At 43.8% G+C, this 16,249-nt stretch overlaps 1 protein-coding gene across 2 annotated transcripts; it reads right to left on the bottom strand.

Moving 5' to 3' along the window:
• Positions 1 to 2,232: 2,232 nt before the first annotated feature.
• On the bottom strand, positions 2,233 to 16,075 carry LOC129397420 (endogenous retrovirus group K member 7 Env polyprotein). 2 transcript variants are annotated; one of them, XM_055110221.2, is made up of 3 exons: positions 15,762 to 16,075; positions 10,188 to 10,354; positions 2,233 to 3,205 (listed from the first exon to the last, which is right to left on the bottom strand). In XM_055110221.2, the coding sequence occupies exons 1-3, from the start codon at positions 15,770 to 15,772 to the stop codon at positions 3,066 to 3,068; spliced, it is 318 nt and encodes a 105-aa protein (XP_054966196.2). In that variant the 5' UTR covers positions 15,773 to 16,075; the 3' UTR covers positions 2,233 to 3,065. The 2 variants fall into 2 exon arrangements, with proteins under 2 accessions (XP_054966196.2, XP_063458563.1); XM_063602493.1 differs by having other exon boundaries at positions 10,188 to 10,264.
• Positions 16,076 to 16,249: the final 174 nt, after the last annotated feature.

Genomic DNA, 16,249 nt, shown 5'->3' with positions numbered 1-16,249 from the left:
TCTCTTGTTGCCCAGGCTGGAGTACAATGGCGTGATCACGACTCACTGCAACTTCCACCTCCTGGGTTCAAGCAATTCTCCTGCCCCAGCCTCCCAAGTAGCTGGGATTACAGATATGCACCATCACACCTGGCTGATTTTGTATTTTTTTAGTAGAGACGGGGATTCACCATGTTGGTTAGGCTGGTCTCAAACTCCTGACCTGAAGTGATCCAGCCACCTCAGCCTCCCAAAGTGCTGACATTACAAGCGTGAGCCATCATGCCTGACTCAGACATGTTCTTTCATCTGTAAATATATTTAGTATGTACTTTGAAAAAATAACTAAAAAATAACCACAGTACAATCATAAAACCTAAAAAATTAACAGTAAATCTTAATAACAAAAATCCAATAAGTACTCTAATTACCCTAGGTCCAGCTTATTTAAGCAGGGCTTAAATGAAATCCATACATTGTAACTGGTTAACAAAGTCACTAAAAAAAAATTTTTTTTTTTCTGAGACAGGATCTTGCTCTGTCACCCAGGCTGGAGTGCAGTGGTACAATCACGTCTCACTGCAGCCTCAAACTCCTGAGATCAAGCGATCCTCCCACTCAGCCTCCCAAGTAGCTGAGACTACAGGCATGCACCACCATGCCCAGCTAATTTTTTTTTTAGATTTTGTAGAAACAGAGTCTCTCTAGGTTGACCAGTCTGGTCTCAAATTCCTGGCCTCAAGCTATCCTCTGGCTTTGTCCTCCCAAAGTGCTGGGATTACAGGCATGAACTGCCACACCCTGCCCAAATTTCTTATAATCTAAAGGCAGAGCCAGCTTCAAGTTGTGTGTCCAGCGCAGTTGCATACGGCACTGTGCTAAGGAGGGTCCCATACTTGGGGTTTAATTTTCCGCTGTTGCTGTCTTGAAAGTCTAATTCTATCTTTAATTTTGTGTTTTATCAGTGAAGTAGTACAAGAGAATAATAGAGCATGTGCCTAGGGCTTGGTGTCTCAGCTAACGTGCAGTCCTGCTTTCTGCTGCTTCCCCAGCTGCCTCCACAGGCTGAGTCTGCAGTTCCCTGACAATGGCCTATCTTTCCCCTCCCCTCCAATACTACTGCTGCCCTCCTCCTTCCCCCAAGCTGGCAGCACCATCATACATTCTGCAAGTGACTTGATGCCCACCCCCGATCCAAGTACAAAACACATCCAAGGGGGGTTACCTGTCCTCTGTGGGTTTGGCCAGGAGGACAGTGGAATGAAATGGTTTGTTAGACTTTCCTGCCCCCAGCCAGGGCACTGCATATTGGTTCAGTGGCTGGCTGAAGGTGGAACTCAACAGCTGGTGGGCCATGTGGGTGTGTCAAATCACCTATGGCCCCTGGATACCAGTGAGTGCTGCACTGGCTGAGTAAATGTCCTCACCTGACAAAACATGATGTTAAATAACAAATGAAAAAATACTATGAAAAGTGGAGAGACAGATTGCAGAATAAAGGAAAGTGCCTTATATTTTGGTATCTTTAATAGCACCTTTTTCTATGTTTTTTGTTTTTTTTTTTTTCTTTTGAGACAGAGTCTCGCTCTGTCACCGAGGAGGCTGGAGAGTGCAGTGGCACAATCTCAGCTCACTGCAACCTCCGTCTCCTGGGTTCAAGCAACCTGAGTACAGGCGCCCGCTACCACACCCAGCTAATTTTTGTATTTTTAGTAGAGATGGGGTTTCACCACATTGGTCAGGCTGTCTCGAACTCCTGACCTCATAACCTGCTTGCCTCAGCCTCCCAAAGTGCTGGGATTACAGGCATGAGCCACCGCGCCCGGCCTTCTACGTCTTTGAAAAAGGGACCTCACACTTTCATTTTACACTGAGCCCTGCAAATTATTTATGTAGCTAGTCCTGTCTATAGGTGGGGTTTTTTGTTGTTTTTTTGAGACAGAGTTTCACTCTGTCCCCCAGGCTGGAGTGCAGTGGTGCAATCTCGGCTCACTGAAACCTCCCCCTCCCAGGTTCAAGCGATTCTCCTCAGCCTCCCAAGTAGCTGGGACTACAGGCACCTGCCACCACACCTGGCTAATTTTGTATTTTTAGTAGAGATGGGGTTTCACCATGTTGGCCAGACTTGTCTTGAACTCCTGACCTCAGGTGATCCACCCACCTCTGAAGGGGTGGGTTGCCCCTCCACACCTGTGGGTGTTTCTCGTAAGGTGGAATGAGAGACTTGGAAAAGAAAAAGACACAGAGACAAAGTATAGAGAAAGAAATAAGGGGACCCGGGGAACCAGCGTTCAGCATATGGAGGATCTGTGCCGCCTCTGAGTTCCCTTAGTATTTATTGATCATTCGTGGGTGTTTCTCTGAGAGGGGGATGTGTCATGGTCACAAGACAATAGTGGGGAGAGGGTCAGCAGACAAACACGTGAACAAAGGTCTTTGCATCATAGACAAGGTAAAGAATCAAGTGCTGTGCTTTTAGATATGCATACACATAAACATCTCAATGCTTTACAAAGCAGTATTGCTGCCTGCATGTTCCACCTCCAGCCCTAAGGCGTTTTCTTCCTATCTCAGTAGATGGAACGTACAATCGGGTTTTATACCGAGACATTCCATTGCCCAGGGACGGGCAGGAGACAGATGCCTTCCTCTTGTCTCAACTGCAAGAGGCATGCCTTCCTCTTACACTAATCCTCCTCAGCACAGACCCTTTACGGGTGTCGGGCTGGGGGACAGTCAGGTCTTTCCCTTCCCACGAGGCCGTATTTCAGACTATCACATGGGGAGAAACCTTGGACAATACCTGGCTTTCCTAGGCAGAGGTCCCTGCAGCCTTCCGCAGTGTTTGTGTCCCTGGGTACTTGAGATTAGGGAGTGGTGATGACTCTTAAGGAGCATGCTGCCTTCAAGCATTTGTTTAACAAAGCACATCTTGCACAACCCTTAATCCATTTAACCCTGAGTTGACACAGCACATGTTTCAGAAAGCACGGGGTTGGGGGTAAGGTCATAGATTAACAGAATCTCAAGGCAGAAGAATTTTTCTTAGTACAGAACAAAATGGAGTCTCCTATGTCTACTTCTTTCTACACAGACACAGTAACAATCTGATCTCTCTTGCTTTTCCCCACATTTCCCCCTTTTCTTTTCGACAAAACCGCCATCGTCATCATGGCCCGTTCTCGATGGTCGCTGTCTCTTCGGAGCTGTTGGGTACACCTGCAGACTAACAACAGACAAAACAGGCACACAAGGATTAATATGAGATTTATAATCGTAGTACTTCCGATGGTCTTAACCCAAGTGACAAGGTTAAGATTTGTGAGGCCATCAGCAACTCCTGCAATTGCCTCAGTTCCTGGCACCAAATTTAAATGGGCTTTTGATGCTTCGAAAATTTGTTCTTTTAATTTGGAAATGTCTAAAGTGAGATTATCTTCTCTTCCCTGTAGATGGCGTCTAACCATGTCCCAGTGATGCTCAGACTCATTATAAATTTGGGGTGTAATACAAAAATCTGACGTATTCCAGTCACACTGTAACTGGAAACGATGTTCTAAGCTCATGAGTCTGTCTCCCATCCAAATGACAGTTTGTCTAAGATCATTAATTTGATTTGCCAATTTTTGATCAATACTAGATTGTGAATTCTACAATCTTGTAGAATTCTTTTGCCAATCATTAACAAAGTTTACCGACTGAACAGAAGAGTGCAGTGCAACTCCTGCCACAGCAGCCGTAGCTGTGACTGCAATTAATCCCATAATCACTGCAATTAAAGTAAAAATGAATCTTTTGGATCTATTTAAAATGCCTTTTAATACTTCAGTCAAAATATGGATGGATGGCGAGGCCTCCCACGGTCGGTCCATGGACACAGGGATCCACACGCCCTCTCTTGCTCTCACCAGCAGAATATGGTGCTGCCAATTAAAAGTTGAATCAATGCAAGTAAACAATCTACAATTTTCACAGGTTATAGTTTGGGAGTCTGGTTTAATAACTATATTTCCTACAACTAGCATATAAGGGGGCTTTACGCAACTTTGTAAAGGAACCGTTAGACTGGAATTTAGGTCGATAGTATAAAATGGCTTACGATCTCTTGTTTCTAAAGTTTGATTTCCAGACCAAATTCTAATGTGGTGTGAGGCCACAGTAAGCCTCCATAATTCTGGATGTTCAGGACCAGAAACAGGATTTATTATTTCTGGTCTTGGGGTAGAGATTCCTTTTTCTCCCCATTCCCAAGGGTAGAAAGACTGTAATTTTTTATGCTTATGTTTGTCTAGACTTTCTGTTAAGTCGCTATCAACAGCTGGACTCACTTGTGCACTTGGACATGACTGAGTTTGTCCTGAGCAATTGTGGTAGAATTGACCTCGAGGTGCCCAATCTATAATAGTTCCGAATTCATTGTTTTGTAATATCACCGCACTATTGGCCACACATTCTTCCCAAACTAAAACTTCTGTATTTTTTGATTCTTTGGGAATTTCCTTGGGGCAAGGTTTCCCTTTAGGTCTAAATTTTAATGATCTTTGATAAGAAAAGTCTTGTAAATAATTTAGCCGTGGCCTGAGTGACATCCCGCTTACCATGTGATAAGTGAATCTACTGTTAGGACTGACAGTAGGTACTTCTACCAACCAATTTTGGACTGCAGGCATTAAACATCCTGATGCTCTCCCTAGGCAAATAGGAGGATAACGATACCCAATGGAAATATTTGTCATCATCCCTTCTTCCTCAGGTTTGGCAGGGCAGCGATCATCTGTTGGGCCAGGTACCCATACACTATCATTAACATATACTTCTATAGGATTATCCATCCATGTGACTGGTGTTACCATCTCTGTGGCAGCCCTTTTCTTTGCATCTCCGATTGGTTCATTGTAGAACTTCAAATGTCTAGTGGGTATCCAAACAGGAAGCTGATTTTCTCCTGGTGAAACACAAGCAAAACCTCTCCCCCACGTTATCACCTTCCCTATTTCCCATGTCTTATTTTTATTATCTTTTCACCAAATTAGTTTTCCTTCATGTGGGCTGTTCTTTTTACCAGTAAGATGTTGTTCTGCAGAAGTAGTAGTCTGATTTCTATAAATGTTTAAAAAATTTACAGTATAGAGTGCTAGATTAAGTTGCATCTGAGGAGTGGTACACTCCTTACTGTCTCCCCCTTCTTTTTGTTTAACTAATTGAGTTTTGAGTGTTCTATTAGTTCTTTCAACTATGGCCTGTCCTTGGGAATTATAAGGAATTCCTGTTGTATGTGAAATTTTCCACTGACTTAAGAATTTTTGGAAAGCTTTACTACAATATCCTGGTCCATTGTCAGTTTTGATTTTTTCTGGAACTCCCATTACAGCAAAACAAGATAATAAATGTTTTTTAACATGGGAAGTACTTTCTCCTGTTTGGCAAGTTGCCCATATGAAATGTGAATAAGTATCAACTGTTACATGAACATATGATAATCTTCCAAATGAAGGTACATGCGTGACATCCATTTGCCATAATGCATTAGGACACAGACCTCTGGGATTAACTCCTGCCTCTTGAGTGGGCAGGTGTAAGACTTGACACTGGGTGCAATGTTGTACAATATCTTTTGCCTGTTTCCATGTGACATCAAATTTGTTTTTTAATCCTGCTGCATTTACATGAGTCAAAGCAAGAAGTTCTTGTGCTTTTATGAATGCAGATGATACCAGTAAGTCAGCTTGTTCATTTGCTTTAGTCAAAGGCCCTGGTAAATTAGTGTGTGCTCGAATATGAGTAATATAAAATGGGAAATTTCTTTTTCTTACAGTTTGTTGTAATAAATTGAATAGCTGGTTTAACTGATCGTCCATGCTATATTTAATTAGAGCTGTCTCGACATCCCTTGTAGCCTGTACTACATATGCAGAATCTGATATAATATTGATAGGTTGGTCAAAATCTTGTAACACTGTAATGACTGCAACCAACTCTGCTCGTTGAGCTGATTGATACGGAGTTTTGATTACTCGTTCTTTCGGCCCTGTGTAAGCTGCTTTTCCATTGCTGGAACCATCAGTAAATACTGTTAGAGCATTTTCTAAAAGTTCACATCTGGTAATTTTAGGTAGAATCCAAGTAGTCAATTTTAAGAACTGGAAGATTTTTGTTTTTGGGTAATGATTATCAATAATTCCCACAAAATTAGCAAGACCAATCTGGCATGCACCAGAATTGATAAAGGCTTGTCTAACTTGTTGCTTGTTGAAAGGAACAGTGATTTTATCTGGGTCATTTCCACACAATGTTATTATTCGTAATCTTCCCTGACCAATTAATGTAGCCATTTGATCCAAGTACAATGTAAAAGTCTTAATTGTACTGTGAGGAAGGAAGGACCACTCCACAAGATCTGTGTTTTGAACAATGATGCCTGTTAGATGCCTGTTTTGAATAATGTGCAGTAGCAAAAATCAAAATTTGGAGTGGGGCCAAGTGATCCTATTTACTTGTGCTGACCGAATTTTTTTCTTCAATTAATTTAATTTCTTTAGTTGCCTCTGGAGGTAACGTTCTTTCACTATTTAATTCCGAGTCCCCTCTTAAGAAAGAGAACAAAATTGACATGGCATAAGTAGGAATGCCTAGAGTTGGCCAAATCCAATTAATATCTCTGAATCCAATTAGTATCTCCTAGCAACTTTTGAAACCCATTTTATGTTTTTAATGTGTCTTTTCTTATTTCTATTTTTTGTGGTTTAATTTTCCTTTCCTCTACCTGCATTCCCAAGTAATGGAAAGGAGGAGAGATTTGAATCTTATCAGATGCTATTGTCAGTCCCGCGTTGGCAACCTCTGTCTGCAGAAATGTGTAACGGTCAATTAATTTGTCTCTCGTTTCTGCAGCACACAAAAAATCAACATAATGAATGACATAACAGTCTGAAAACTTGTCTCTAACTGGTTGCAGAGCTTGAGCTATGAAAGTCTGACAAATAGTTGAATTATTAAGCATTCCCTGAGGCAATACTTTCCACTGAAACCTGGTGGCTGGTTCTTTATTATTTAGGCTGGTATAGTAAAAGCAAATTTTTCAAAATCCTATTTTGCCAGAGGAATGGTAAAAAAGCAATCCTTCAGATCAATTATAATTAAAGGGGACCATGGCTGGAGAGGGCAACCGGGGTGGGAGAGCCCCCATGGGTTGAATTATGGCATTAATGGCTCTTAAGTCAGCATACGCCATCTGCCGGATTTTTTCTGAATTACAAACAGGAGAATTCCAAGGCGAAAATGAAGGCTCAATATGTCCTTTTTCTAATTGTTTCTTTGCTAATAAGTGTAAAGCCTCCAGTTTTTGTTTTGGAAGCGGCTACTGATTTACCATACAGTTTTTTTTTTTCCTCAAGTTAATGGAATGGGTTTTGGAGGCTCTACAGTGACCGCTTCTAAAAAGGATGCCCTATTCCTTTTCTTTTTTGATTTTTTTCAGCCTCAATTGGGACTTTAATGCCATCTTCATTCTTTCCTAGTCCCTTTTTAGGGAGCTATCCCATTTTAGTCATGATTTTTTGATTCCTGGGGCTGTAGAGGGAGGCTGGGATAGTAATCTCTGCATGACATTGTTGTAACAAGTCTCGGCCCCATAAATTGATTGGAATAGAAGTGATCATAGGCTGAACCGTACTTTCTTGATTATCAGATCCTAGACAATGTAAAATCATGGCACTTTGATACACTTCTGAGGCGGTGCCTATGCCGATGATAGAAACATCAGCCTGGGTATCCACTAATCCTTCAAACTCTTTCCCTGAATAGTGACTGTACACACGGGTCTATCCTCTGAGACCTGATTAGCCCAATAAGTGGCTTTTCCTGCAGTGTTGGTACTTCCAAACCCTCCTGTTCTTTCCGTTTTGTTTTCCCCAATTTTAACATAAGGCAAAAGCAGTAATTGAGCAATTCTATCACCTGGATTGGCACTCCGGGGAACAGTGGAGCTGATCACTAACTGAATTCCCCCTTTATAATCTGAATAAATTACCCCAGTATGAATTTGGACTCCCTTCAAATTTAGACTTGATCTCCCTAAAATAAGGCCTATCCTCCCTTCTGGCAGCGGGCCATATACCCCTCTAGGAATCTTTTGTGGGGGCTCTCCAGGGAGTAAAGAGACCATTTGGGTGGAACATAAATCTACTGCGGCGCTGCCTGCTGTGGCGTGGGACAGCTGTTGGATTGTTGTAATTGGCTGACTCCCTGAAGTGGTGGTATTTTCTGTAGGGGTTGTTGTCCTTGAAAACCCTGAGGAACAAACAGTTGAACTGGGAATGCCCCAGTTTGTTGGGGGGCCTGAGGCTGGCCCCTCTTCCTGTTTCCTGACAATGGTTGCCCATCTTTATCAAATTTAGAATGACATTGATTGGCCCAATGTTTTCCTTTTCCACATTTTGGACACAGGCCAGGTGGCTTTTTATTTTTTGCTGTAATAGCTTGATTTATTATATTCTGTTTATTTAAGACTGGGCAACTCCTTTTCAGATGACCGATTTGACCACAATTATAACATTTTTTCCCAAATGTTCTAACTTGTCCTCCTAGAGTGAGCCCCCTCATTGCTTGAGCCATTAGCATTGCCTTATGCATAGCTCCTCCAATCCCATCACAAGCCTTCACATATTCTGTAATTACATCAACTCCTGCTGGAACTTTTCCTTTTAATGGCTTTATGGCCGACTGACATTCTGGATTTGCATTTTCATAGGCCATTAATTCTACAATAACTTTTCGGGCATTGTCATCTGTAATAGACTTTTGAGCAGCATCTTGTAATCTTGCCACAAAGTCAGGATATGGCTCTTTAGAGCCTTGTCTAATTGAATTAATAGGGAAAGCTGTTCCTGGGTCCTGAATTTTTCCCCAGGCCCTGAAGCAAATAGCCCTTACTTGTTCAATAGCCTCATTCTGCATCACTGATTGTTGGTTAATGGTGCTCCAATTTGGACCTGTTCCTAACAATTGGTCTGCGTCTATATTAACAGTGGGCTTAGTAGCCTGATTTTTTCGTACCTGTTCTTGTACTCCATCAATCCACCAGGTTTTAAACTGTAGATACTGAGAGGATGAAAGGGAAGATTTGGCCAAAATTTCCCAGTCATAAGGAGTAAGTCTATTTCCATGAGCAATGGAATCTAATAATGTTCTTATATAAGGGGAGTTGGATCCATATTGTTTAACTCCTTCCTTTATATCTTTTAACATTTTCATGGTGAAAGGTTCACATCTAGTCTCAGCTCGGGCAGGCGCTCCTACTTGAGTCTCTTCCCCAGCCTGTACCGGTTGTAAAATTACCAGGAACCGCCATGCCTCAAGATCTCCCTGTTTTCTGGCTTCATCAATGACTGCATGCAGTGTACCACCTTGTCCACTACGTGATGCTGTAGGATTAAGTCTCACAGTGGGCAGCTGAGGATATGGCGCCCTGCCCTGTAGTGCTGGGGGCATTCCTGGATATCCATACTGACTTTCTGGGGGTGGCCGATACTGAAGTTCAGCCGGCGGCCAGTATTGATAAGCTACTGGCGGTTGGGTCTTATTTTCTTTAACCTGCGTTTGAGGTTGTAATGTTACGGGCACCTGACCTGCTGGAAGAGGACTTGGCCCTCGTGGTTTAGACTCTGATGGCCCCACTAATTCTGGACCTTTTCCTTCTAATTTTAACGTTTCAGGATATATCACCTCCTGTAATTGATTATAGTCAACATTTTGCGTTGACTGAGCCATTACCGGCTCTGCTACATATTTGCAATGTAAACTTTCTGTTTCTTTCTGGGATTTTCTCCCTGTCTTTTCATTACAATCTATTACACAGCTTCCAGGGGCATCAGAAACTGAAACGCTATCTTCTTCTGTTTGAAATGGTTCTAAAGCTGCTTTAATAATGGCCCAATCATTCCATACTGTAAGTGGAATGATATTACCCTTTCTACCTGCTTGTTTTAGTTCCTTGCCAATTCTTTTCCAATCTTTTAGATCTAAAGTTCCTTGTTCTGGAAACCATGGGCAAAATTGTTCTATTATTTGAAATAGCTTGATTAGATTTTTTGTAGATACTCTAACTCCCCCTCTTTTTAAAAGAATTTTAATAAAGCTGAGATAAGAGGCATATTTACTTTTAGTTTGCCCCATTATCACCCTAGCTTCTTCCGAGCGCACAAGCTTACCGTAAGGCTGACTGTAGACGTACTCGGGATCTCTTGTCAACTTGTCCTCAATGACCACGCTCGAGCGTACCTTCACCCTAGAGAAGAGCCTCCACGTTGGGCACCAGATGAAGGGGTGGGTTGCCCCTCCACACCTGTGGGTGTTTCTCGTAAGGTGGAACAAGAGACTTGGAAAAGAAAAAGACACAGAGACAAAGTATAGAGAAAGAAATAAGGGGACCCGGGGAACCAGCGTTCAGCATATGGAGGATCCGCGCCGCCTCTGAGTTCCCTTAGTATTTATTGATCATTCGTGGGTGTTTCTCTGAGAGGGGGATGTGTCAGGGTCACAAGACAATAGTGGGGAGAGGGTCAGCAGACCAACACGTGAACAAAGGTCTTTGCATCATAGACAAGGTAAAGAATCAAGTGCTGTGCTTTTAGATATGCATACACATAAACATCTCAATGCCTTACAAAGCAGTATTGCTGCCTGCATGTCCCACCTCCAGCCCTAAGGCGGTTTTTCCCTATCTCAGTAGATGGAACGTACAATCGGGTTTTATACCGAGACATTCCATTGCCCAGGGATGGGCAGGAGACAGATGCCTTCCTCTTGTCTCAACTGCAAGAGGCATGCCTTCCTCTTATACTAATCCTCCTCAGCACAGACCCTTTACGGGTGTCAGGCTGGGGGATGGTCAGGTCTTTCCCTTCCCACGAGGCCATATTTCAGACTATCACATGGGGAGAAACCTTGGACAATACCTTACTTTCCTAGGCAGAGGTCCCTGCGGCCTTCCGCAGTGTTTGTGTCCCTGGGTACTTGAGATTAGGGAGTGGTGATGACTCTTAAGGAGCATGCTGCCTTCAAGCATTTGTTTAACAAAGCACATCTTGCACAACCCTTAATCCATTTAACCCTGAGTTTGACACAGCACATGTTTCAGAAAGCACGGGGTTGGGGGTAAGGTCATAGATTAACAGAATCTCAAGGCAGAAGAATTTTTCTTAGTACAGAACAAAATGGAGTCTCCTATGTCTACTTCTTTCTACACAGACACAGTAACAATCTGATCTCTCTTGCTTTTCCCCACAACCTCGGCCTCTCAGAGTGCTGGGATTACAGGCATGAGCCACCGTGCCCAGCCTCCCTTTTAAAGCACTTTCTGAAGTCAAGCCTGATTCAGGATTGCAAGCCTGCAGAGAACTATGGTGGTAAAGCCTAAAAAGAGAATCCTTCCCACACCTGAGAAGGCCGTATTTTTAGAAGGAAACACCAGAATCACACTTAAGTCACTGCAAAGGCATTCATGTTTATACATTTCTGAAACTGTCTTACTTGAACTTTATGTGGCTTTTAGCACTGTCAAAGTGCTTCCATAAACTTCTATGAGGTTACTGTTACAGATCTCTATCTTCTTTGACCTCATCTGCTCAGCCTCCTTCAATTGATTATTTTCCTCCATTCACCTATCCTTTAAATATTAGTATTTCCTGATTCTTTTTTTCTTTTTTTTTTCTTTTGAGATGGAGTCTCACTCTGTCACCCAGTCTGGAGTGCAGTTGTGTGACCTCACCTCACTGCAACCTCCAACTCCCTGGTTTAAGTCATTCTCCTGCCACAGTCTCCTGAGTAGCTGGGATTATAGGCACCTGCCACTACACCCAGCTATCCTGATTCTTTTTGTGATGACTCACTCTAGGCACCATTTCTAGGGGTGGTAGACACAGAAACATACTATCCAGATCCCCGTTCAAGCAAGGGCTTGCTGCCTCACAGTGGGCAGCATGGGCAGCAGCATCCTCCAGCTATCAGTAGGGCCTGGCTCAGCTGCTGAGTACCTCCTCACTTGAGGTCATGACCTCTCTGGGGCAGCCCCCATGTGGTGACTGAGTAAGGTAGAAGTATAAAGAGGCTTCACATTTAGCCCAACACAGAACACTCCAACAAACAATAATTGTTCCATAGCTCCTGGCAGGGTTGACTGAAGTTTATTGATTGATTGCAGTGGTGCGATAATAGCTCACTTCAGCCTCAAACTCCTGTGCTCAAGCAATCCTCCCACCTCGGCCTCCCAAAGTGCTGGCATTACAGGCATAAGCCACCACACACGGCCTGACTGAGGTTTAGTTGGGCCTATAACGATGCAACTTCTTCCTCTGCCTAACACTGCTTTCTCCCCCTTCCCTTCACAAGACTTGATCTGTAACAAATATCTTGAACCCCAAAGTCAGTCTCAGTAACTGTTTCCAGAGAAGCCAGCTTGTGACAGTAGGTGACGTTATCCCACATATTCTGTCACCATAAGTTCATTACTACTAAAATATATCCTTGGCTGGGCATGGTGGCTCACGCTTGTGATCCCAGCACTTTGGAAGGCTGAGGTGGGCTGCTCGCTTGAGTCCAGTTCAAGACCTGCCGAGGCAACATGGTGAAACCCCATCTCCACTAAAAATACAAAAAGTTAGCTGGCCATGGTGGTAAACACCTATAGTTCCAGCTATTCATGGGGCTGAGGTGGGATGATCACTTGAGCCCAGGAGGTAGAGACTGCAGTGAACCCTGATCATCCACTGCACTTCAGCCTGGGAGACAAGGTGAGGCCCTATCTCAAAAAAAAATTAAAACATAAAATAAATCATATTACAAACACTCTTCTGAACATGTTTAACTTCCCACTACACAGTTGTACCTTAATATCCCTATCAGCGTCTTGAACCCAGCCTTTTCAAAATTAACCCTTTCGGGCTGAGCGCAGCGGTTCATGCCTATAATCCCAGCACTTTGGGAGGCCGAGGCGGCTGGATCACCTGAGGTCAGGAGTTCGAGACCAGCCTGACCAATATGGAGAAATCCCATCTCTACTAAAAATACAAAATTAGCTGGGTGTGGTGGCATATGCCTGTAATCCCAGCTACTCGGGAGGCTGAGGCAGCAGAATCACTTGAACCCAGGAGGCGGAAGTTGTGGTGAGCCAAGATCATGCCATTGTACTCCAGCCTGGGCAACAAGTCTCCAAAAAAAAAAAAAAAAAAAAATTAACCCTTTCCCTGACAAACCTACTCCCTTCCTCTTTTCTGTCAACTCTTGACAAATGATACCACCATTCACCAAGTCCTCATTGTCAATTTTTCCTTACCTCCTATATTACCTATTTCTATATTAACAAATTACTCCCCAAAACAGTTTAAAACAACACACATTTATGATCTAACAGTTTCTATGGGTTAGGAATTCAAGAGTGGTTTAGATGAGTGGAAATTGGAAGAGCAAGGAACACGTTCTGCCTTAGATCCTTGATCCAGAGAGCACAAAGATACCTTGATTTCAGCCTAGTGATACTGATTTTGAACTTACTGCCTCCAGAACTGTGAGAAAATATGTATCTGTGTTGTTACCAAGTCCATAGTAATTTGTTACAGCAACTACAGGAAACTAATATAGCAGGGAAATATGTACAAATGGGTGACGAAACTGTGAAGGGAAGCAACACACTGTTCTCAGAGGGACAGAGGCTGAAAAGGGCACCAAGTTTGGTTCAGTACTGCTCCATAAATGAATAAAAAGAGAATAGAGTGTACCTGAACCTTTTGCCTATGATAAAAGCAAAAGCAAAAGCATGGATAAAGTCAGCAATAATTTATGGATGGTGTCAGAAGTTCTACTTTATGACACTGTATAATATAAATTCATTTAGAGGTCTCTGTCTGCAAAATTTCTCCCTATTCTAAGAGCATTTTGAGCACAATTTGTTTGTTATGGGAGTGTGTTACAAGGAACCCTGACAAGAAGGCCCTCCAGTAAAGAGTGAAATACAGCCAAAATCCCTAAGGTCCAGTTTCCTGCATTTCTTCCACAGAACCAGTCAGGCCAAACGTAATTTTAAAGAACAATAAAACAAAATCTTTCTAAAATATTGGGAAGGGACTATAAATTCTGAGGTTCTGTGGAACAAAAAAGACTCCATTCCTTCAGGTGGATCTTGGTTCCACCGGCTACCTAAACTCAGCTGTGCCTTGGATCTTGTAGAAGCCAGGACTATTTCTGAAAGATGTTTTGTTTTGGTTTTTTGTTGTTGTTGTTTGTTTGTTTTCACACGGAGTCTCGCTCTGTCGCCCAGGCTGGAGTGCAGTGGTGCGATCTTGGCTCACTGCAACCTCCGCTTCCCGGGTTCAAGCGATTTTCCTGCCTCAGCCTCTCGAGTAGGTGGGACTACAGGCGCGCACCACCACACCCGGCTAATTTTTTTTTTTTTTTTTTGTAGAGGCGGGGTTTCATCGTGTTACCCAGGCTGGTCTCAAACTCCTGACCTCGTGATCCGCCCGCCTCGGCATTCCACAGTGCCGGGATTACAGACGTGAGCCGCTGCACCCGGCCTCCTTTTTTTTTTCTTTTTTTTTTTGATATGGAGTTTTGCTCTTCTTGCCCAGGCTAGAGTGCAGTGGCGCGATCTTGGCTAAATGCAACCTCTGCCTCCCGGGTTCAAGCGATTCTCCTCCCTCAGCCTCCCGAGGAGCTGGGATTACAGGCGTGCGCCACCACGCCCAGCTAATTTTTGTATTTTTAGTAGAGAAGGGGTTTCACCATTTTGACCAGGCTGGGCTGGAACTCCTAACCTCAGGTGATCCGCCCACCTCGGCCTCCCAAAGTGCCGTGATGACAGGCATGAGCCGCCATGACTGGCCACCTAACATCATTCTTAAGACTGGTTCCAGGCCGGGCGCGGTGGCTCACGCCTGTAATCCTAGCACTTTGGGAGACCGAGTGGATCACCTGAGGTCAAGAGTTTGGGACCAGCCTGGACAACATGGTGAAACCCCATCTCTACTAAAAATACAAAAATTAGCCGAGCGTGGTGGCAGGCGCCTGTAATCCCAGCTACTCGGGAGGCTGAGGCAGGAGAATCAATCGTTTGAACCCAGAGGGCGGAGGTTGCAGTGAGCCGAGACCGCGCCACTTCACTCCAGCCTGAGTGAAAGAGCGAAACTCCGTCTCAAGAAAAAAAAAAAAAAAAGACTGGCTCCAACACAATTGTACAGTTTTCATGACATTAGTCAGCCAACTTGTTAGACATTCCAAATATCTTCAACCAGCTACCTTACAAAACCTTTTTAGGGTGAGTTGCATACATAGAAAGCAGAACTCAGTCGTTACATTTGTTTCCTAGTCATACTGCAGCCTCCCACAGAATTCAAGAATTGCCTCTGGCCACTCCTTGTCATACGATGAAATATGTAGCATCATAGAAGGGCTCAACAGATTGAGCCCTTGGCCTCCCAGCGGGGCTCCACCGATCCCCTCAACTTCACTAGGCAGCAACTCCGAATTGTAGTTCTTAGGCGGGTACTTAATAGGAATTTTGGAAACTGAATGAGCTCATGTTTAAAAAGCCTTTGGCATAATTCCCGGCACAGAGAAAGCGCTCAAAGAATGTTAATTATAATTAATGCAAAGCGCCAACGCGCACTGTTCGATTCGCACAGCCTGAGAAACGGTTCGGTTGTCATTACTTTCTTATAAATGGTGAAACTATTAATTTGTTTGGTTGAGGAAATGGGCCAACAGGGAAGGCAAAATGTGACTTGTTTTACCTGCGGGGCATTCGTCTTTGGGTCTCTTTATGAGAAGAGAGGACACCTTTCTCTTCAGTTCACATTCCCTGCAGCCGGAAGATGGCTCTAGAATACTTGGCAGTAAGAGAGGCAGAATGGGCCGGGCGCAGTGGCTCACGCCTGTAATCCCAACACTTTGGGAGGCCGAGGAGGGCGGATCACCTGAGGTCAGGAGTTCGAGACCAGCCTGACCAACATGGAGAAACCCCGTCTCTACGAAAAATACAAAATTAGCCGGACGTGGTGGCACATGCCTGTAATCCCAGCTACTAGGGAGGCTGAGGCAGGAGAATCGCTTGAACCTGGGAGGCGGAGGTTACGGTGAGCCGACATTGCGCCACTGCACTCCAGCCTGGGCAACAAGAGCGAAACTCCGTCTCAAAAAAAAAAAAGGAGAGACAGAGACAGAATGACTCATAAACCAACTGTCTGACTGCCTTTTTGGCAGGCCCTCTGGGCCCGAGAAC

The sequence above is a fragment of the Pan paniscus genome, chromosome 2 (genome assembly GCF_029289425.2).
Source record: "Pan paniscus chromosome 2, NHGRI_mPanPan1-v2.0_pri, whole genome shotgun sequence".
NCBI classification, from domain to species: domain Eukaryota; kingdom Metazoa; phylum Chordata; class Mammalia; order Primates; family Hominidae; genus Pan; species Pan paniscus.
This window is presented reverse-complemented; position numbering and strand designations above follow the sequence as displayed.

What these genes read in the sequence shown, in the direction of transcription:
- LOC129397420 (XM_055110221.2), bottom strand. An exon ending in CGTCTACAGTCAGCCTTACG is followed by an intron (nt 3,206 to 10,187) that starts GTAAGCTTGTGC and finishes GTCTGTTGTTAG; the next exon opens with TCTGCAGGTGTACCCAACAG.